Source organism: Moschus berezovskii, chromosome 11 (assembly GCF_049115385.1).
Source record: "Moschus berezovskii isolate FMDL1 chromosome 11, NW_MosBer_1.0, whole genome shotgun sequence".
In the NCBI taxonomy this organism is placed as follows: Eukaryota; Metazoa; Chordata; class Mammalia; order Artiodactyla; family Moschidae; genus Moschus; species Moschus berezovskii.
In genome coordinates, this window is record NC_142470.1 from 70,646,822 (window position 1) to 70,668,874 (window position 22,053).

The 22,053-nt window shown below is 43.0% G+C and overlaps 1 protein-coding gene across 3 annotated transcripts in view; it reads right to left on the reverse strand.

Annotated features, from left to right (window-relative positions):
- Positions 1-22,053, reverse strand: part of SPTBN1 (spectrin beta, non-erythrocytic 1) — a 214,008-nt gene that overhangs the window by 129,120 nt on the left and 62,835 nt on the right. For all 3 annotated transcript variants that reach the window (XM_088841465.1, XM_088841466.1, XM_088841469.1), the window contains exon 2: positions 17,665-17,861. In XM_088841465.1, the coding sequence (XP_088697591.1) occupies positions 17,665-17,812 (148 nt within the window). In that variant the 5' untranslated portion in view covers positions 17,813-17,861. The remainder of the gene's footprint in view (positions 1-17,664; positions 17,862-22,053) is intronic.

Consider the following 22,053-nt stretch of genomic DNA (forward strand, 5'->3'; position numbering starts at 1 on the left):
CCTTAAATGCGTCCCTCCATCTAGCTGTTCTCCTTGGCCTTCCTCCATGGCACCCCCAGGAGGGCTCAAGTCCCATCTACCAGTGTTCTCAGGTTAAGTCACTAGAAGGTTCAGGATCCCTGGGGCTAAAAAAAACCAGGTGAGGCCATTCTGTTTCATGCAGAGTGGCTCCAGGCTTGCCATTTTACATACTGAAATAACAAATATGATTCTACTTAAAAATAAAAACTCTGCTGAACTGACCACTAGTTTGAAGTACGAAGAACTGAACTCCTTGGCATGACATTCGAGGCCCTCCTCATTTACTCTTATGGCTCTCGCTCGAGCTCCTTCTCACTTCTGGTGGCTCCCCGAGGGAGCTGGGCACCATCGTGCCATTCAGGGCACCACCTGCTCACCCTGAAACTCTGTTACATCTACTGACACTGTCTCTCCTCTATGAGAACTACAGAAAATCTTTTATGCTGCCCACAGGCTTGTTTCCACTTCATCATCTATCTCTATACAGTTGACCCTTGAACAACATGGGTCTGATTTGTGCAGGTCCACTTATACGTGGATTTCTTTCAACAGTAGATGCTACAGTGCTACATGATTCATGGTTGGCTGAATCCAGCAGATGCAAAACCACACACACAGAGGAACCACGATACAGAAGGCTGACTGTAAAGTAACACCAGGATTTTCTACTGCATGGAGAGTCGGCATCACTAACCCCCACATTGTTGAAGGATCTACTGTTATTTCTAATGCTATTCTCAGCGCCTGGCACATAATGGATGCTCAATAACTATTTCATTCATTCATTCACTAATGAGTGAATGAAACAAAACATGAAATAATCACTCTAATCATCGTGATTCATAAAGCTTCAAAACAGAGACCAAGCAGACGTACTTTCAAATAAACCACAAGATCTTCCAACACTTGTTTGTTATAAACTCTAACTAGGATATCAATACTAGCATTAAAAAAGAGGAACTGAAAATATCAGAGCAACACGTGAAATACATGTAAACACTACTCCGCAAAATTCAAGTGTGGGTGGATGCACACACATATACCCATATATAGTCCCTTAGGATGGTTCAACTTGATTTTGCAAAAGCAATATGCATTCGGTAGAAACCATACTTCAATCTGTTTCCCAGAATAACAGTCTGCATTATGATACTGTCTCATGATGCTGAGCAGTAGCTCCAGTCAGCCAGGTGATCAAGAGGGTAAATAACCAAGAGGGTAAATACACTTACAGTCCTTCTTGTTTTCACTTTTAGTATAGCATACACCATACATTACATGACATAGACAACACTTTATTATAAAATGGGCTTTATTAGATTCAGACTAATATTAAGTGGTTCTGAGCACATTTAAGATAGGCTAGGCTAAGCTATCGGAGAAGGCAATGGCAAGCCACTCCAGTACTATTGCCTAGAAAATCCCATGGATGGAGGAGCCTGGTAGGCTGCAGTCCGTGGGGTCGCTAAGGGTCGGACACGACTGAGCGACTTCACTTTCACTTTTCACTTTCCACTTTCACACATTGGAGAAGGAAATGGCAACCCACTCCAGTGTTCTTGCCTGGAGAATCCCAGGGACGGGGGAGCCTGGTGGGCTTCCGTCTATGGGGTCACACAGAGTCGGACACGACTGAAGTGACTTAGCAGCAGCAGCAGCAGCAGGCTAAGCTATGGAGAAGGCAATGGCACCCCACTCTAGTACTCTTGCCTGAAAAATCCCATGGACAGAGGAACCTGATAGGCTGCAGTCCATGGGGTCGCTAAGAGTCAGACACGACTGAGCGACTTCACTTTCACTTTTCACTTTCATGCATTGGAGAAGGAAATGGCAACCCACTCCAGTGTTCTTGTCTGGATAATCCCAGGGATGGGGGAGCATGGTGGACTGCCGTCTATGGGGTCGCACAGAGTCAGAGACGACTGAAGCAACTTAGCAGCAGCAGCAGCAGGCTAAGCTATGGTGCTCGGCAGGTTAGGTGTATTAAATGCATTTTTGACTTTTGACATTTTCAACTTGCTGATGCGTTTATTAGGACATAACCTCACTGAAGATCTGGACATAAATTTATGTGCATACAGTACTGCTACAAAAATTCATTTCTTACTGATTATTTCCCTCAAATTTTTTATTTCAAAATCTTAAGTCAGTTATAGGTTAGATCAATGTCATTACTCTAAGGTCCACCATTCGGTTTTAAAAACATAGAAACTACACACTTCGTAATAAAACTGAGTTCAGATAATAATGGTGTTGAGTGTGCCAATTACAATGGCTCCCTGAATGTGAAAGAGTTAAAAAGAAAAAAAAAAACAAGCCTACATGTGGGCACACCTGAAGATTATGGCTGATTAAATGCACAAAGAAGGCACAAGCACACCTGTTAATTCAGTGCCAGGGGTTTGGGGTTTCAAATTAGTATCAAGTGCCTCCTCCAGCGTGGCCTCCTTGCCATCCTGTATTTCTCAAGGCAGTCTTAAATACTTCTCCATTATTTACAAGCATCCTACGAACATGGGCTTTCCCTCGTATGCTTGGAGGCAGTTCCAGGGATGGTGGGCCCAGGACAAATGAGGGAGGCATACGCTGATCCTCTGCAGAGTGACCCGTTCCAGAAACAAAAGTCTCTATCTTCATTGCAGAGTCACACAGAGGGTAACAGATTTCATCTCCAATCTTATTTCTCCAACATCAGTATATAACACAGCTTTGGGACTATCAATCCATGGAACTATCAAACCCACATACTGGCTAGAGGAAAGGTAAAATTGACCGGGGTGGGGCCAAGCTGGCTAAATGACAGGCCGCTAGCCCTGTGGATTTAGAAAGTTACTAGATTGTTTCTGTTGTTGCTAACCACAGGAAAAAAGGCTTAAATTACACAACAGTGAAAAGAAACATCATGACAACAGCACTCGAGTCCACTTGGAGCCTAGTCTGAGGGACAGAGGAGTGGTCCTTGGCTGTTGCAGCAAAAGTAAAGTCGCTCAGTTGTGTCTCTTTTTAACCCCATGGACTATAGACTACCAGGGTCCTCCATCTGTGGGATTTTCCAGGCAAGAATACTGAAGTGGGTTCCTTCTCCAGGGGATCTTCCTGACCCAGGGATTGAACCCGGGTTTCCCACATTGTGGGCAGATGCTTTCCCATCTGAGCCACCACAGCAAAATGGGAGGTGATCTAGGAGCCATACACTACAGTGAGGGCATTCCCTTCTCTGTAATGCATGTTCACCACATTTGCCAAATTCCCTATGTCCTTAAAGTCAGGATTCAGTATTCCAGGAGGAAAACTGTGGCTGAAATACCAATTTGTGATGAACCATTAAATGATCAAATGCCAGTTGCTGACACCCATTTGAGGTTAACAGTGACACACAGGAGAACACAGAAAAACTTCAGGCCCATCCAGGAGTGCCTGCATCTTTAGAGATGCCCCCCATTAAGCATCTATAGTATCCCAGAAACATGGAAGAGAGAGAGGCAAAGAGGGAAGAGGTCCAGAAACACTGCAGTGACCTGAAGGAGGAGCAGACAAAACAAGAAATCTTCAGCTTTAGCTCTTCTGGCCAAAAAACAAATAAACATAAAAAAAATCTAGAGGTAGACCTGTGCAGCACGAGAGGAGGCAGGGGCCACACTGACGGCATCGTGGAAGAATGTCTGATCCACCGTATGATGGTCTGTACCAGCTTCCAAACAATGCCCCAAACCCCCAGAAGCCTCACTGTCTTAACAATGCAGTAAGGGAGATCAGATCCTGCAAGAACAGAAGTCAAAAGCAATACTTTTTGGTGGGGCAAGACTAAACTCCTGATTCTAACAAGCAACTGGTCCTTCTACTGTTCACAATAATTTACATGGAAAATATTTCAAACTTTTATTAGAGTGTGACAGGTGCCCCTAAAAGAGTGCCATTGCAGATTTTTTCCCAGTATGGTGACATTAAGCACGACATCAGCATGTTCCTCACCAACATGGAATCTGTTTTGAGGAAATGGACTGTATAAAACAGTCATCAAGACATACATCAAACTTTCAAAAGGAATTATCTTTAGGAATAGAGACAGGCTTGGGGCAGGGGAACATTCACTGTCTACTTCCATAGAGTTTGGATTTTCTTTTTTTTACAGTGCATGCATTGTAATGTATGATATATAATGAAATATTAATATTTTATAATATATTTTAAGCTAAAAGTCTGAAATACATAGAACTATTTTTTCAATGGGTATTACAGAAATTAGGTAAAAATTCTCCCCAATGAAGTGACATTTAGTAGTTCTGACCATGAACCGCTTCTTCAGCCCAACAAGTAGAAGTATTAACACATGATCACATTCTGACTTGTGCAAATAATGTTGAAAAAACATGACGCACTGTTACTGTCTTTGAAGACTTTTTAGCAATCAGCCAGAGAGACAAAGCACAGATACATCCACCGTGAGCACACACACAAAATTAATAAGACTCAGGCTGGAGCAGTGGTGAGAGCTTGGGATTCTTGAAGACTTAAGAGGTGATCCAAATGGTAATGTGCAATGCAGGGAGTGCCTGGGGACCTGGCAAATGGCCCAGCAGCTTCCTGACTTCAGCCATCTGTTTCTTACAATGCCTACAGACACAGTCATGTGGCTAATAAAGCCATTTCACATACATGTTCAAAAAATCAAAGGACTCTGAAGAAATTTAAACGTGTGTGGCAAAATTTTTATCAGCCTCATCCAGTAACACATCACTACCTTGCTGCTGCTACTGCTGCTAAGTCACTTCAGTCGTGTCCGACTCTGTGTGACCCCATAGACGGAAGCCCACCAGGCTCCCCCATCCCTGGGATTCTCCAGGCAAGAACACTGGAGTGGGTTGTCATTTCCTTCTCCAATGTGTGAAAGTGAAAAGTGAAAGTGAAGTCGCTCAGTCGTGTCCGACCCTTAGCGACCCCACGGACTGCAGCCTACCAGGCTCCTCCATCCATGGGATTTTCTAGGCAAGAGTACTGGAGTGGCTTGCCATTGCCTTCTCCGATCACTACCTTAGGGTTCTGAAAATTCACAGGTCTACAGAAAAGAGATAAAAACTTCCCTTGAATATTAAATAATGATAATCTGAAATCAGAATTGTGGAAAATGGGTATGTTTATCAATCAGAAAATGGAGACTAAGATTCAGGTTTTGGGAAACTGTGACACCTTTATATTATAACAGTCCCATGTACTGACTGTCTTCCGTTCCATTCCGTTCCGTTGCTCAGTCGTGTCCGACTCTATGCGACCCCGTGGACTGTAGCCTACCAGGCTTGTCCGTCCCTGGGATTCTCCAGGCAAGAATACTGGAGTGGGTTACCGTTTCCTTCTCCAGGGGATCTTCCAGACCCAGGGATCGAACCTGGGTCTCCCACATTGGAGGCAGACGCTTTAACCTCTGAGCCACCAGGGAAGCCTGGTAATAGCTTGTCACTCCAGATTTCTTAGCAGTATAGTGACATAAGTACATTAGCATGTTCCTTACCAATATGTTTTCTATTTTTGGGAAATAGGCTATATAAGACAGTAGCCTATTTCCCAAAAATAGAAAACATATTGGTAAGGAACATGCTAATGTACTTATGTCACTATACTGCTAAGAAATCTGGAGTGACAAGCTATTACCAGGCACCTGTCACACTCTTCTGGTCGGCGAGGCCCCAAAAGAAACAATGGTCTAGACTGTTTCCAAGTCAGTAAATCACCAAGCAAATTCACAAGTTAACTTAGGTAGAAACTGAACAGCTAACTCTAATAAGGCACACTCTAAAGACTGACACACTAATGTTCATTTCTCTATATTTTTTCAAAGGTATTAAAGGAAGCTGTTGAGCCTTCCCTGGTGGCTCAGACAGTAAGGAATCTACCTGCAATGCAGGAGACCTGGGTTTGATCCCTGGGTCAGGAAGATTCCCTGGAGAAGAGAATGGCTACCCACTCCAGTATTCTTGCCTGGAAAATCCCATGGACACAGGAGCCTGGTGGGCTACAGTACATGGGGTTGCAAAGAGTCAGACATGACTAAGCAACTAACAAAAAGGAAGCTATAAGGTTACTGGTTGCTTTGTTTTAAAGAAGCAGTTAGTCAATGGTGAAAGTCACCGTGCCATTTTATAAAATAGTTTCATCTCTGAATCAAGAACATCAATTTACCCAAAAACAGGCCATGAGCATCTACTGTTATGCACTGCCATCTGCCCAGCACCCACCCCCTTTTTAGGAAGAGCGCCATGTGGTTCCAGGGAGAGCTACCACGTTTTTACATCCCTCTGCTCCCCCACAGCACAGTTCACCCATTCAGGAGTTTCCCCTGGACCAAAGTCTAGTAAATTACAGCCTCCTTATCAGACAGCCACCAATGTTTCAAGCTGAAGCTAGAAAAATGAGGCAAGAGGTGAACAGCAAATTTCAGGGGCACATGGCAGCCATATTCCCTGCTACCTCCAAGACCACCTGCAGGAACAGAAATAGAAGCTAAAATCAAGAGACTGAGGGATAGAAAGCCTTACTTACTACTGTTCTGGGACCTGTCTGCACCTTGCCTTCTCTTCTGATTGGCTGTTTGGCTCTTCCCTTGGTCACATAAAACACACCAGTATCTTTCCCCCAAAGTCCTAACATAAAGTGCCTTCCCCCACCACACCACAATTCTGCATGAGAAAGGCCAACCACGGCCTCCAGCTGCCAGCTGAATTCTTTCTACGCCCTGGATGGATGGGGCAGGTGTGTTTTATCCATATAGCTTCCTACTCTTCACCAATGTTCTGGATACCACTCCTAAAGGTAGTCATCTGTAAGTAATCACTTGGTCATGATCTGGTATAAAAAGATTCTCTGGGCCAACTGGAGCCCCATCTCCATACTCAACCTCGCAGAGATGTGGGCTAGAGAAGCCAGGATATCGAGTCATTTAGCAATGAGGTCAGAACAGAAAAGACCGGCAGGAGGTAGAATTGGAACTGCAACACACCAAGGCCACGTGAGAGCTGACATACGGTGAGCAGGCACCAGCACGATACAAGGGGCTCCGCCAGTGAGGCAGCCACCCCACCTGAGAGACGAAGATCACCCCCAGCCCTACCACAGCCTGTCACTAACGAATTTCTGGGTCTCCCAAGCTGGAAGCTTTGCAGTAACCTGTCCCCCTATTTTACCACACTCTACCTTTTTTTTTTTTAGATACTTAAGTGAATTCCTGTTTCTGACAACCAGAAAGGGCAAAGCCAGAATAATTCTGAACGCAGAATTCTTTCCCATCACCAGGCATAAACCAAATGCTTGTTACCCTGGTACCCAGAACCCTCCCACTGGATTACTATATTGAATGTGATCATGTCAAAACTCATGACAGATACACAGTTTAATAACCAAAGCCATCGTAAATCAGCTTGGTGTCAAACATCAAAACTGTAATTTAAGAAACAACTCCCCAGATCAGTTTTCTCTACAAATTAGAATACTAAACTGAACAGTACTGCTGAAAATGGTAGTTAAATAAAAAACCTCAGCTATCTGAATTTCATTGTAGAACTGACTTTGTGATATTTTTAGTTTGTTTTCATTGTGAGACATGTTTTTAAAGTGGACAGGACTTTATAAATGCCTTGCATATAAATGATATATTATCTTCTTACTTTCTTATATTTTCTTCTTTACTTGCTCATGGGTCCATTTTGGAGAAAAACTGGCTAAAGAGTTGAACGGTATAAGTGAATTCAACAGAGGGAACAAAGATGACCATACAAGATGACCAAACACCCACCAGTAGGTTTTTCTGGTGATCACATCCAAGTAAATGAAGAAGTACTTAACTCCACAGTGCTATCCTATCAGATGCCTACGAGGGATCTGCCATCTGCTCCAAGGCAACTGCCAAATAAAATCACAGTACTATGGTGTTGGCAACTTTTACAGAATTTTTTTCTGTTCTTTCCCACTAATCTACTACTATTACTTACAGAAGAGAACAGAAGGAGAAATGAGGTACTGACACATGCAACAGCAAGAATGAACCCTGAAAATATTTTGCTAAGTAAAAGAAATTGGTCACAAATAGCCACATATTATAGGATTCAATTTAGTTGAAATGTCCAGACTAGACAGATCCATAATCAGAAACTAAATTAGTGGCGGCCTGGAAATGGGGAGGAATGAAAATGGGAAGTGACTGATAATGTGTATGTGACTTCTTTGGGGGGTGATAAAAATGCTCTGAGATTAAAGGCAATGCCAAAGAATGCTCAAACTACCGCACAATTGTACTCATCTCACACGCTAGTAAAGTCATGCTCAAAACTCTCCAAACCAGGCTTCAGCAATACTTGAACCGTGAACTTTCAGATGTTCAAGAAGGTTTGAGAAAAGGCAGAGGCACCAGAGATCAAATTGCCAACATCCGCTGGATCATGGAGAAAGCAAGAGAGTTCCAGAAAAACATCTATTTCTGCTTCATGGACTATGCCAAAGTCTCTAACTATGTGGATCACAATAAACTGTGGAAAATTCTGAAAGAGATGGGAATACCAGACCACCTGACCTGCCTCTTGAGGAACCTGTATGCAGGTCAGGAAGCAACAGACAGAAATGTACATGGAACAACAGACTGGTTCCAAATAGGAAAAGGAGTACGTCAAGGCTGTATATTGTCACCCTGCTTATTTAACTTATATGCAGAGTACATCATGAGGAACGCTGGACTGGAAGAAGCACAAGCTGGAATCAAGATTGCTGGGAAAAATATCAATAACCTCAGATATGCAGATGACACCACCCTTATGGCAGAAAATGAGGAACTAAAAAGCCTCTTGATGAAAGTGAAAGAGGAGAGTGAAAAGGCTGGCTTGAAGGTCAACATTCAGAAAACAAAGATCACCGCATCTGGTCCCATCACTTCATGGGAAATAGATGGGGAAACAGTGGAAACAGTGTCAGACTTTACTTTTTTGGGCTCCAAAATCACTGCAGATGCTGATTGCAGTCATGAAATTAAAAGACGCTTACTCCTTGGAAAGTTATGACTAACCTAGATAGTATATTAAAAAGCAGAGACATTACTTTGCCAACCGAGGTCTGTCTAGTCAAGGCTATGGTTTTTCCAGTGGTCATGTATGGATGTGAGAGTAGGACTGTGAAGAAAGCTGGGCGCCAAAGAATTGATGCTTTTGACCTGTGGTGCTGGAGAAGACTCTTGAGAGTCCCTTGGACTGCAAGGAGATCCAACCAGTCCATTCTAAAGGAGATCAGTCCTGGGTGTTCATTGGAAGGACTGATGCTGAAGCTGAAACTCCAATACTTTGGACACCTCATGCGACGAGTTGACTCACTGGAAAAGACTGATGCTGGGAGGGATTGGGGGCGGGAGGAGAAGGGGACGACAGTGAATGAGATGGCTGGATGGCATCACTGACTCGATGGACACAAGTCTGAGTGAATTGCAGGAGTTGGTGATGGACAGTGAGGCCTAGCATGCTGTGATTCATGGGGTTGCAAAGAGTCAGACATGACTGAGCGACTAAACTGAACTGAACTGTGAGTATATTAAAAACCACTGAATTGTATACTTTACAGGGGTATATTTTACAATATGTAAGTAATATCTCCTTAGACTCCAAGGAGATCCAACCAGTGAATCCTAAAGGAAATCAGTCCTGAATGTTCATTGGAAGGACTGATGCTGAAGCTGAAACTCCAATACTTTGGCCACCTGATGAACTGACTCAACGGAAAAGACCCTGCTGCTGGGAAAGATTGAAGGCAGGAGGAGAAGGGGACAAGAGAAGATGAGATGGTTGGATGGCATCACAGACTAGACAGACATGAGTTTGAGTAAGCTCCAGGAGTTGGTGATGGACAGGGAAGCCTGGCATGCTGCAGCCAATGGGGTCGCAAAGAGTCGGACACGACTGAGGGACTGAACTGAAGTAATATCTCAGTAAAGCTGATACTTAGCAGACAGACAGAGAGCTGCGGGTAGTGGGTGTACATAGGCAGAGAGAGTAGAAAAAGCAGAAGACTGGATAAAAATCATGATGTTGCCCTCTTTTGCTTACCTGCTGCTGCTGCTGCTAAGTCACTTCAGTCGTGTCCGACTCAGTGTGACCCCATAGATGGAAGCCCACCAGGCTCCCCCGTCCCTGGGATTCTCCAGGCAAGAACACTGGAGTGGGTTGCCATTTCCTTCTCCAATGTGTGAAAGTGGAAAGTGAAAAGTGAAAGTGAAGTCGCTCAGTCGTGTCCGACCCTTAGCGACCCCACGGACTGCAGCCTACCAGGCTCCTCCATCCATGGGATTTTCTTTACCTAGGTAGTAGAAAAAGCAGAAGACTGGATAAAAATAATAATGTTCTCCTCTTTTGCTTACCAAGGTAGTCTCCAACAAAAGACAGGTCACATTCCCTAAGTTAAATCATAAATCAACTATAAAATATAAGGAATTTTCCCCTAGAAATGGTGATCAGAGTTCCTCAAAAATAAGAGACTGACTTAAAGAAAATTTTCTTGTTGGGTGAGAAGTTAAGAAAAGGGCTAAAATGTAGTCACTCAGTTGTGTCCTACTGTTTGCGACCCTATAGGCTGTAGCCCGCCAGGCTCCTCCATCCATGGCATTCTCCAAGCAAGAATACTGGAGTGGGGTGCCATTCCCTTCTCCAGGGGATCTTCCTGACCCAGTGTTCAAACCCAGGTCTCCTGCATTGCAGGCAGATTCTTGACCGTCTGAGCCACCGGGTATGCAGCAAGAGATGATAAGGGAATGAGGATCGAGAAGTTCTCTGCCAAAGGAATGAAACTTGAAAGTGACTGAGGGGCAGGAATCGGGGCTGGGTTAGGAAGAGGAATGGTGTGTGGTTAAGAGATTTGATAAAGGAGAGGCTGGTGCTCCCAGGCAGGATCATTCATCTCAGCTACTATGGAGTTTCAGCCACTGCTGAGATGAGAGAGAATTTGAAGACTGTAAGGAATAGGAGTAGGAATCCAAGCTGATATCAAAAGTCAGGAGGGGGTCATCTACAGCAGCAAGGAGAAAGAGAGGGCAAGGAAATCTGAGGAACCTGTACCTAAAAGAGAAAGAAAAGATTCCTGTAGTCCTATGGCTGGGACACTACTGAAGCTTTATGGATACAGAAAATAAATTGAGGATATAATCTAGGACTGCATGTGATGACCTAAACAGACTTTCTCTCAATAGCTTTGCATAATAAACCCCTTTGATATGAAATGTTCTTCCAGAGTCAGATTTCACAAACAATAGGTGGTGTATTTACTGGGCACTAGGGACCATGCCGTTCTCAGAAATAATCCCAAATAATGCATAATTTAGGCAAACAGCCTCAAGAGTAGATGAGAACAGAGATTGGTGATTTAGTCACTAAGTCCTGTCTGACTCTTGCAATCCCATGGACTGCAGCTTGCCAGGTTCCTCTGTCCATGGGGTTCTCCAGGCAAGAATACTGGAGTGGGTTGTCATTTCCTTCTCCAGGGGATCTTCCTGACCCAGGGATTAAACCCATGTCTCCTGCACTGCAGGTAGTTTCTTTACCAGCTGAGCTACCAGAGAAGCCCACCACTCCATCATGCAAGAAGCCTTTCCCTTGGGGCATAAAAATGTTCCATCTGAACAGGGCGGTGAGCATGAGCATAAGAAAAGCTCTAGCTTAATTTTCAAGGAATGAGTCCAAGCTCAAGGTGCTGTACCATCTTCGAAGTCTGAAAGTGCTTTCTATTTTCATGAAAGGCATCCTCAGAGCCCTGCAGCCCAGCCTCTCCTCTTTTGTTGCAGTGGAAATGGAAGCAGCTGCGCCAAGGTTCAAGACTCAGTCTCTCTCCAAGTTCTAATGGGTTTTATATTACTCAACTCAGACTCTTAAAAATGGTTTTGGTTTTTTTCCCTCTCGCAATCAATCTTTCCCTCTAAATTACTAGAGCGCTAGTTGCCTGCACTACTTTCTTGGCACTGGCATACAAATAAACAGGCTTTTATCTTCCTAATTGGATCATTCCAGACCATGTTTTATAGATCTCTTTGCATATTCAATAGCAAGCTGGCGCCATACTTTCACTAGAAGGAAGTAAAATATTTTATATATATTTGTTTGTTTGTGTATTCATCCTGGCAGGAGAGATGGATTGTAAATTAACAGGCATATTCTGGGAAGTAGAATTCTATGTAAAACCACTATAGTACAGGAGATTTTAAAAAATATGAAGCCAGTATCTAAACCATCTAATTAAAAAACTCATTATTACTGGTAGAAAAAACAATAAGACATCTCTCTCAAAAAAAAAGTAAATTAAAAAAACTTTCACCTTAAAAAAAAAAAAACAGGAGTTACTGTTTTTCTTTTTGATTTTTTTGCTTTTAATTAATTAATTTATTTGGCTGCATTGGGCCTGTTTCAGCATGCAGGATCTTTAGCTATGATATATGTGATCTGGGCTTCCTAGGTGGCGCTAGTGGTAAAAAAAATCTGCCTACCAGTTCAGGAGACACAGGAGTTCAGCCCTCGAGTTGGGAAGATCCCCTGGAGGAGGGCATAGCAACCTACTCCAGTCTTCCGGCCTGGAGAATCCTTTGGATAGAGAAGCCTGGCAGGCTGGGGTCCATAGTGTCGCAAAGAGTTGGACACAACTGAAATGACTTAACACACACATGTGGGATCTAGTTCCCTGGCCAGGGATTGAACCCAGGACCCCTACACTGGGAGCTCAGAGTCAACTGCTGGCCCACCAGGAAAATCTCCTCTTCTACAGTTTCAAAATAAGTTTCCCCCATCTGTGCAGGTCTATCCATTTGCAGATAGACTTGAAGTATACTGAATCATATAAGTATGTAACGTTAATAATAGCTTGAAATTTGCAATCAACGGGCAGAAAGTAGAGGCAAGTTCTGCTCTAACTCTTGTTGTATAGTAACTGGATCTTTTCTTCTGGAGAAAACCTCCGCCTGAATTTTTTATCTGTAACTGCAGAGTTTTTTTAGGCAATACTTTCAAAACATCCCCACTAATTTTAATTAGCACTAGAGAGCTCATTTAGTGCACTAGGACATTTCCTTCTCTCCTGGAGATTACAAATTAAAAGACCCATACAACCACAGGGCCTGGGGGTGGGAGTGGGGGTTGGGGGACCTCAATCACCTCCTGGAGGAGGGTCCATCCTGAAGGGGCCTATGATGAAGGCAGGGATTTCAGCAAGAAATTCTTGGTCACTCCAATGGAAACTTATGTTTAAAGGGAATCTAGTTGATATATACAGTTACTAAATAAGTGTTATTTACTCTATCCATGTAATGTAAAAGGTACAATTAGGTGCTTTCACCTCATTTCCTCAGCTTCCTTGATTCTCCACAACCACATAAACTCAAGGTCAGTTTCTTTTTTCATTCCCACAGCTTTGCAGAAAGGCTCTCCTGCAAAACTTTATCTCATAAATGCTAATGAGTGACAGCTCCAGCTTTCTCCTACTACTTCTCTGTGCCATTATATTGGGGCGGGGGAATTCATCAAAACTTTGGGATGTGATATTAGATATTAAGATGTTTTTATGCTTTTTCCCTAATTACCAAATTGTTCAGATTTATTTCAGGAAAAAGTACAAATACAGATATGAAAAAAATCACTCAGAAAGAAACATGAGGTATTTTGGTACACAGCCTCCTATTTAAAAAAAAAATTTTTTTTTAATTTTTTAAAATTCACTGTTTATGAGTGCTGATATAAAGATATTAATTCTAATTACTTTATCAAGCTAAATGTTACACTTTTAAAAAGATTACTTTTTCTACCTGCCTTAATTTGTGTTGATTCTACAAAATATAACCTAAACCATAAACACCCATCACTTGTAAAAAGAAAATGTTTACCTTAAAAGAGTAAAAGGATTTTTTAAAAAAGCATGTAAGCTTCAGGCTCACAGCAATAGAATTCCTCATCTATATACACTACAAAGGGATTGCCAGCACAATTCCAGTCACCATCCATTCACCAGTCGACACCCTCCACCCCCATTACCTACTCTCACCCCCCTTTCCCTACGGTAACCACTAATCTGATCTCCGTGAGTTTCCTTCTGGTTTATTTGTTCACTTGTTCTGTTTCTAGATGAAATGGCCTCAGACACCCGACAAAGTAGACCAGATGACCATCAGTCCTCTACACCAGTCTCAACACATGATTCCCCAGACCAGCCGCAACAGCGTCACATGGGAAACTGTCAGGAACGTAAACCATCAAGTACCATCCTGGACTTACTGAATCAGAAACTCTGGGAGTGGGCCCATAATCTGTGCTTTGACAAGATCTCCACAAGATTCTGAAGCCCACTCAAATTCCAGAACCACGGTTCTAGACACTGCTGGACTGGACTGTTACTCCTGCCATTAGCATGTTAGGCTTTTTAGAGAGCTCAGAGATGGTTCTGTCACACAGACCTGAGAAGTCAGAAAACAAGCAAGATAGTTTCCTCAATAAACAGATGGTTTTCCTGGCATCTTCTGGATTCACTAAAAGCAATTTCTCTTTTTCTTTTCACGTTATATATCCTGGAGGCAGTATGTTTTCTTTTCAATAACTCCTCACAGTTATTCATGGCTTCTTCAAGCCACAGGATGCATTCCTGAGCCTTCTAAAGATCTTTCTAACACGTCTAAATTACCCATTATCATTCCTCTCACCCATGAGCTCTGAATCATTTTGCATTTTACCGAATATAAAAAAATAGTAGGCTATACACTTCAGAGCTGGTCTGCCTTCAGCCACTTGTCAGCAGTGTGACCTTGGCAAGCTACTTATTAGACTATACACTTCAGAGCTGGTCTGCCTTCAGCCACTTGTCAGCAGTGTGACCTTGGCAAGCTACTTAATCTGTCTGTGCCTCAGTTTCCTCACCTGTCAGTTCAATCAGTTCAGTCGCTCAGTCATCTCTGACTCTCTGCAACACCATGGGCTTACCCTGCAGGTAATAATAACCTCCCCCACAACTGCTATGGGATTAACTGTTAAAATATGCCATGAACAGTGCCTGACACACAGTAAGCATGCTTACTACCATTATCATTTGTTCAAGGACCTGGATAACACAGAAGGAAAGCCATCTTAGGAAGTGTAAGGACAAGTGATTAATCCTAGGAATAGCTGGGGACCTCCTCTGGAACTACAGAAACAAAGAACAAGGATCTGCTCTGCAATCAGCAAATAAAATTCTGCAAGTAAAAGGAAATACTACAGTTGACCCTTGAACAACACAGGGGTGAGGGACACCAATTCTCTACACAGTTAAAAATCCCCATTGTTCAAGGGTCAGCTGTACACAGCAGTCTGGAACCAGAAAGCATCTGACTGGTGATCAAAGATGACTGGTCACTATAGTATCACACTGGTCTAAAGGCTCAAATAAAAACTCAAGAAAATGAGGTAAGAGATTGAAGTACAAATCAATCCACCGGCACAAGACAGGATCATGGTTTCCACAAGGTTCCATGTTAGTGAATAAGCTAGAAAATAACGCTCCAATTCTAGAGTGACTATCTGGTTAATCATTTATTTGTACCCTCAAATCAGGTAAGTTCAAGAAAGATCTTTAAGTCACCATCACTCAAGAAACAAACTCTCCTAAGGGCAACTGAAAATTTTCCCACAGCATTCAGTTGCTTCATCCCCAACATCCATTTCCCTCTTCCTCTTTTCCCATTATATTCCACACTTTATAGCTAAGCTGTCTGGGTGGGACTGACCCCTCATCAACCCCATCACTCCCCATTCCCTGCACTCCAAGATGCACCCTGATTAGCTGACATCAACCAGCATAACCTCTTGTGACTCCAGTGGAGAAAGGTTCTGAGAGAGGCATGTGAAACGAGCATAATCAATCAAGCAGGTGAGACTGATCCCAGGGCCTCGGTGGAAGCACAGCACTGGGCAATCAGAGGTGCACTTCTCTGCTGGATGTCCTTTCAGACAGATCCGGAACCTGGGGCAGCCATCCTGGGACTCCAGGACCCAAAAGCCTACCTGAGAATGGAGTCTACACCAGCAAGCAAAGCCAAAATGTACAGAGACAGAAAATGGATCCTGGTCATACCATTTAAGCTCAGGAGCAAGTCTAGCTTAAAGGTGAAAATTTGTCTACTACTCTGTCACTTCTCTTTGTCATTTAAACCATTCTGGATTAAGTTCCTCCTCTAAGAAGTATATGCCTCTTAATCATATTATACTGTAAAGGTAACAAAAAAGTGAGCCATCTTCACAATTAACAGTAAACTTACCTTTTTAAGCTGTGACTTCAATTTATAGGTCATAATGAAAGATAGTAGGAAAAAATACATAAACCTGATTTTCTCACTCAGAAATCATTTTATTTGAAATCTCAAAGTACAGAGGCAAGATTCTGAATAAACTCCACATAGTTTAAACGTATTCAGTACTGCTGACTTTTCACTTTGACCCCTTCCTGATCTTCAGGGCCGTCTCAGGACGGAACACTCCCTGCTCACCTAGGGCCCTGGTAAAAGTGTGCTTTAAGAACTGAACAGCAACAAGGGAGTGAGAAGTCACGTCGGAGGGGACACATGCCTGTTATCTTGATCAATGGCAGACTTACCTGTATTAAATGTGCCCTCACCAGATTAAGCTACTGCTCTTCAGATCATAAACTTCTGCATGTGATACAAACTAACCTTAGCCACTCAAAGTAAGTACCGTAACACGTCTGGCTAATTCATATATCACAGTCTGTTAAGTAAACATGTTTATTTGTGTTCTATTGAACACCAGCGGTCCCCAACCTTGTTGGCACCAGGGACCACTTTCGTGGAAGACTATGTTTCCATGGACCAGGAGTAGGGGGAACAGTTTGGGGATGATTCAAGTGCAGTATATTTGTTGTGCACTTTATTTCTAATCCAGAGCTGCTGCTGATCTGACAGGAAGTACCAGTCCATGGCCCAGAGGTTGGGGACCCCCGCCTCACACAACATGAGTTTCAACTGTGCAGGTATACTTACACGCCAATTTTTTTCAATAAATATACAGATACACAGTAAATGTATTTCCTTATGATTTTCTTATTAACAGTTTCTTCTTTTCTCTGGCTTACTTTATGGCAAGAATATAGAATATATTTAACTTACAGAATATGTATTCATCAACTGTTTATATTATCGATAAGGTTTCAGGTCAACAGTGGGCTATTAGTATTAAGTTCTGACAGTGAGCTATTAGAAGTTAAGTTCTGGGGGAGTCAAAAGTTATATGTGGATTTTCGAATGGACAGCAGGTCAGTGTCCCTAACTCCCACGTCGTTTCAGCGTCAACTGTATTTTTATGTCTAAGGTATAGTACACTTCAATATTCTGAAACGTAAGATGTGCTAAAAATAAAACAATCTGACAAACACAGGGCAACTCTTTCTGAATGGCTATACACACACCCTGTGCTCTGAATCACTCTGGCCTTGAGACCGACCATTCTCCAAATAGGGGACTGGCCATCTTCTGAAATGGTCAGCTTGCTCTCGTAGGACATGCTCAAGTAGATAGGAGTCTACCGTGCAAGGGCAACAGAGTGACTGATTTCAGAGGGATCTGTAAGGCATCCCAGGCCTCGATGATGGGGCGGGAGGGAGACCTACCTGCCAGAGCCTTGATGCGCGACCGCTCAAAGAGCCGCGCGGAGCTGTTCTCGTTGTCCCAGTCGTCCACGTCCCAGCGGTTGTTGACATCGCTGTACTGCTGCTGGATCTCAATATTGTCGTAGTCGGTGGCCACTGTGGTCGTCATTTTGGACCGTCTCAGCTGCTCCTCCACATCAGCACCTTCTCAGAGGTCTCTGAGAAAGAAAAGGAAAACCCCAGTCAGCTGTCTAAGCCATTGATCCCTAAAAACCTACTGGGCGAAGGTAAGCAGAAGGTAACACAGGTCCTCCGTGCCAAGAGTAGGTCTCGGGAGTCCATCGGAGCTGGTTTGGAACGTCAGCAATGCTTCATAACACGTGTGTGACCTTGGCCTCAGCACTTAACATCTGAGACTCCGTTCCCCCAGACACTAAAGGGGGACGATACTCTACAGATTGTTGAGAAGACTGAATGAGATGATAGATGCCCAACAAAGGGTGGGTTCTTCCTACTTTCTAATGTTTAAACTTTGTAATTTTAGAATTTCACTGGAGCTGGATGAATACCTCCCTTAGGCTTCTGAATGAACAATTTCTTAAAAAATGTTTATTTACTTATTTGGCTGTGCCAGGTCTTAGATGGAGCATGTGGGATCTAGTTCCCTGACCAGGGATTGAACCCAGGCCACCTGAATTGGGAGCACGGAGTCTTAGCCACTGGACCACCAGGGAAGTCCCTGAATGAACAAATTTATTTCTATTATGTGTCACCATAAACTATAAGCTTTGAGCTTCTCCTAGAAATTCATACAACGTGATATGAGAGAACATCACTTTATCTAACCACCTCATTTACATGTTAGAAAACTGATGCCTAATATTAAATGACATAGTAAACACACAGCAGCAATGACAGTACTGGTGGTACTGTTTAACGGACATCAAAAAAATGGAATTATGTATATGACTGTGTTATTACAAATTCTACTACCAACCCCAATACCCCCGCCTCAGGGGCCCAACCACGGCCACAGTGCTGTTACAGGGATAAATGGGAATTCTCAGAACTGTGGTCTCAATGTTTGGCCCACTGCCATCTTTGCTTTATCACAGGGCCCTCAAGAGAGTTAGGTGAAACATATTTAGCTGTAAATATATAGCTTCTCCCTTCAATACAGCTATTACTCATTCATGGAGCCAAAATGTACTGAGGACCCAGTACATGCTCAGCACTATTCCAGATGCCAGCGATAACAGTAAACGAGGTAAGGACCCAGTGCTGGTGAAGCTTACGGCCTAGCAGGGTGAGCTGGACAAACAGCACTCAAGAAAAGGCAAGACAGCTGAAAGAAAATAAAATGAAGCTAGAGCGATGTGACAGGGGATGACATCAATAATGCTGTGTTATAAACGTCAAAGCTGCTCAGAGGCTAGACTTAATCATTCTTACCACAAAAAGGAAATGATAATTATGTGAAGTGATAGAGGTCTTAGCCAATGCTACAGTGGTAATCATACTATATTATATAAACATATCAAATCAACATATCTCACACATTAAACTTACAAGCTTAAACTTATATGTCGGTTATATCTTAATTTAAAAATAAAACAGAGAAGAATGGATGAATGGCTATTTTAGAGCTGGTGGTGGGTCAGGGAAGGCCTGAGTCAGGATTTAAACTGAGACCTCAATGATCTTTCACACTCAGATCAAGAGGAATAACGTTCTCGGCAAAGGAAACCGCACGTGTAAAGGCCCTACAGTGAGACCAGCACAGCTTGTTGGAGGAACGAACAGCTCAGTGTGGCCAGAGTCAGATGGGCAGGGCAAGAGACAAGGAGATGAGGACAGAACAGCAGGTGGGGCCAGACACGAAGGGCTGTTAAGTGTGATGGAAGACACAGCAGGCTTTTAACCTCACAACTGACGTCACTGGACAAATGTCTTTAAAAGATCACTTCTGGTGCTGTTTGAAAAACAGATTCTAGGAGGCAAGGATATATGCTTAAGTTGTACCCGTGTATCAAATTCCTGCATGTTTTATATACACAACGAGCCGAGTAAATTAAAAAAGGAAGAGGAAGAAAGATGCATACCCTCCCCCACTTAGTTGTGGGAAAATGTCCCAAGGAAAAAGAAGTTTGTCTTCTCCCCCCGATCCTGCCCACCCGCCCCATCTTAAGATTCAAAAATTATAAGATTTTGTACCTGGATGCTCATTTCATGAAAACCTCATTCACTGTGCACCAAGAATGCATACAGAGATCAGAGTTAGCAGACCCAATTGCTGGAACTCATGCACTAATCAAACCAGACACCACCTTGCAATCACAAAGGGACCACTTGAGCTAATTTTTTCCCACATATGGCACCAAACAAAGAAAATAAACAAAGCCACAACGCAGAAAAGAAACATTCCTCTTACTGTTCTTCAAAACGTAGCTTTCCCCAAGTTGTAGCACAGAACCACACATGGCCCATGCAACCAGGTTTCTGTGGACAATAAACTGGACTGCACCTCAAGCCGTGTAACAATCGGTGGCAAAAGCATAGACACCCCCTCTCATCATTAGCTGTTTTCTCACAAGCTGTCGAAGAACATCACCAGCACATCCTCCATGTTCCTAAGTGAGATGCATCGTGTCCACCTCACAACTGAGCCACACAGCTGTAACTCACAGAGTCAGTCACCTCTGCTCAAACAGAAACTTCCTGGATGGGAGTACACTCCTAGATTCCCATCAAGGCAGACATTATCATGTCAACAACATAAATTTATTAGTAGATTAATTTTAACACCTCCATTAGCAATGTATTTAAAAGATTTCATAAAAACAATAAAATTCAGACACCTAAGCCAGTGAGTGTATCTATAGAAGAATCTTAACAGTTGCTTTCAACATCCGCAGTCATAATCCCTTCAAAAAGAAAATCAATATTGTTATGTACCATTTAACCTTCGGGATGTTAATTTTTAGAACTCCTTTAAAACCAAAGATTTCTACAAAATTTAGCCTTGGAGGATGCCATCTCTAAGGGGAAAAATGTGAAAGTACTATTAATTCCAAAATGTTTAAGCCAACCCAAGGTGAAATCTGACTATCACGTACCTCTTTCCAGATTTGTTTTGGCTATTTGGTGCCACCTGCTGACCAATGAGAACAAGCCACACCACTCCAGGGCAGTAACCAACCTGTGCTCCACCAATCGCCGCCCCCCACAACCTCTGACTGTAGAGTAAGACAACTACAACCCATAAATCTTCCAACCACTGACCTACCCACAAATTCCTCAACAAGCAAGTATTGGGTCCTTGATGCAAGTTTAAAATAAGTAATTTTAAGACTATAAGCATAGGTTTTCTACGTTTTCTTCTTGTTTTTTTCCCAGCTTTTTTTGATGTGGACAATTTTAAAAGTCTTTATTGAATTTATGACAATACTACTTATGTTTTATGTTTTAGTTTTTTGGCCACAAGGCATGTGGGATCGTAGTTCCTCAAACAGGGATCAAACTGAACTTCCTGCATTAAAAGGCTAAGTCTTAACCACTAGACCGCCAGGGAAGTCCCTCTAAGTTTTCTTCTTTAATGGTGTTCTTTAATAATGCCATTGCTCCTCAAAACCTCAAGAGGGGCCTGGGAAACAAGAGTTCCTATGAGTCTATAAACAAAACAAATATGATTATATTATTTTTGATCATTTCACTCGAGCTCCTAAGAACCTGGATACCAGGGGCATTTTTTTCCTCAATGTTCTCTGTCCAAAAACAATACCCACACCAAACTATAGAGTGGTCATGATGACAAAATTTTTTAAAAAACTTCAGGGATATGTCAAAGCTGAAAATCCCACCTCCCCATCAGGGCCGTAGTGAAAAGGTGCTTCTACGTATTCAAGAGCAACGGCGCAGGAACCTGATGGTGAGGGAACATCAGAAACAAGGCAAGAGCATGGACAAGCGCGTGTCCAGAACACAGGGATTCCAGAAAGCCCAGCAAGCAACACACATCACTATCCTATAACCCACTTCAAGAAGGGACATGGTGTCAGCTGCGGGGCCAACTTACAGCACACGTATAGGTATCGCCAGGAGGTTATCTATAAAGGGCTAGATTTTCCCAAGGTGCTATCAGTCATGTGTCCCAAGGGCCAGTGAAGCAATCTGTACTTCAATGGCTGTGGGACGATTAGGAGAGAAGAGAGGAGGGCTGCCCATCTTGGAACCCTGCCTGGTGGTCAGTCTGCCATCAGAAAAGCTGGAGAGGACTGTTTAAGGCTGGTGTGAGATAAAACCACCTCCACCACTGAGAAGGGTTCTCACTGCCTCCCTGGCTCGGTGAGGGCCTGAATTCTGACTTGATTGCCACAGCAGGAACCCATTAAATAATCCTTGAGTGAATAA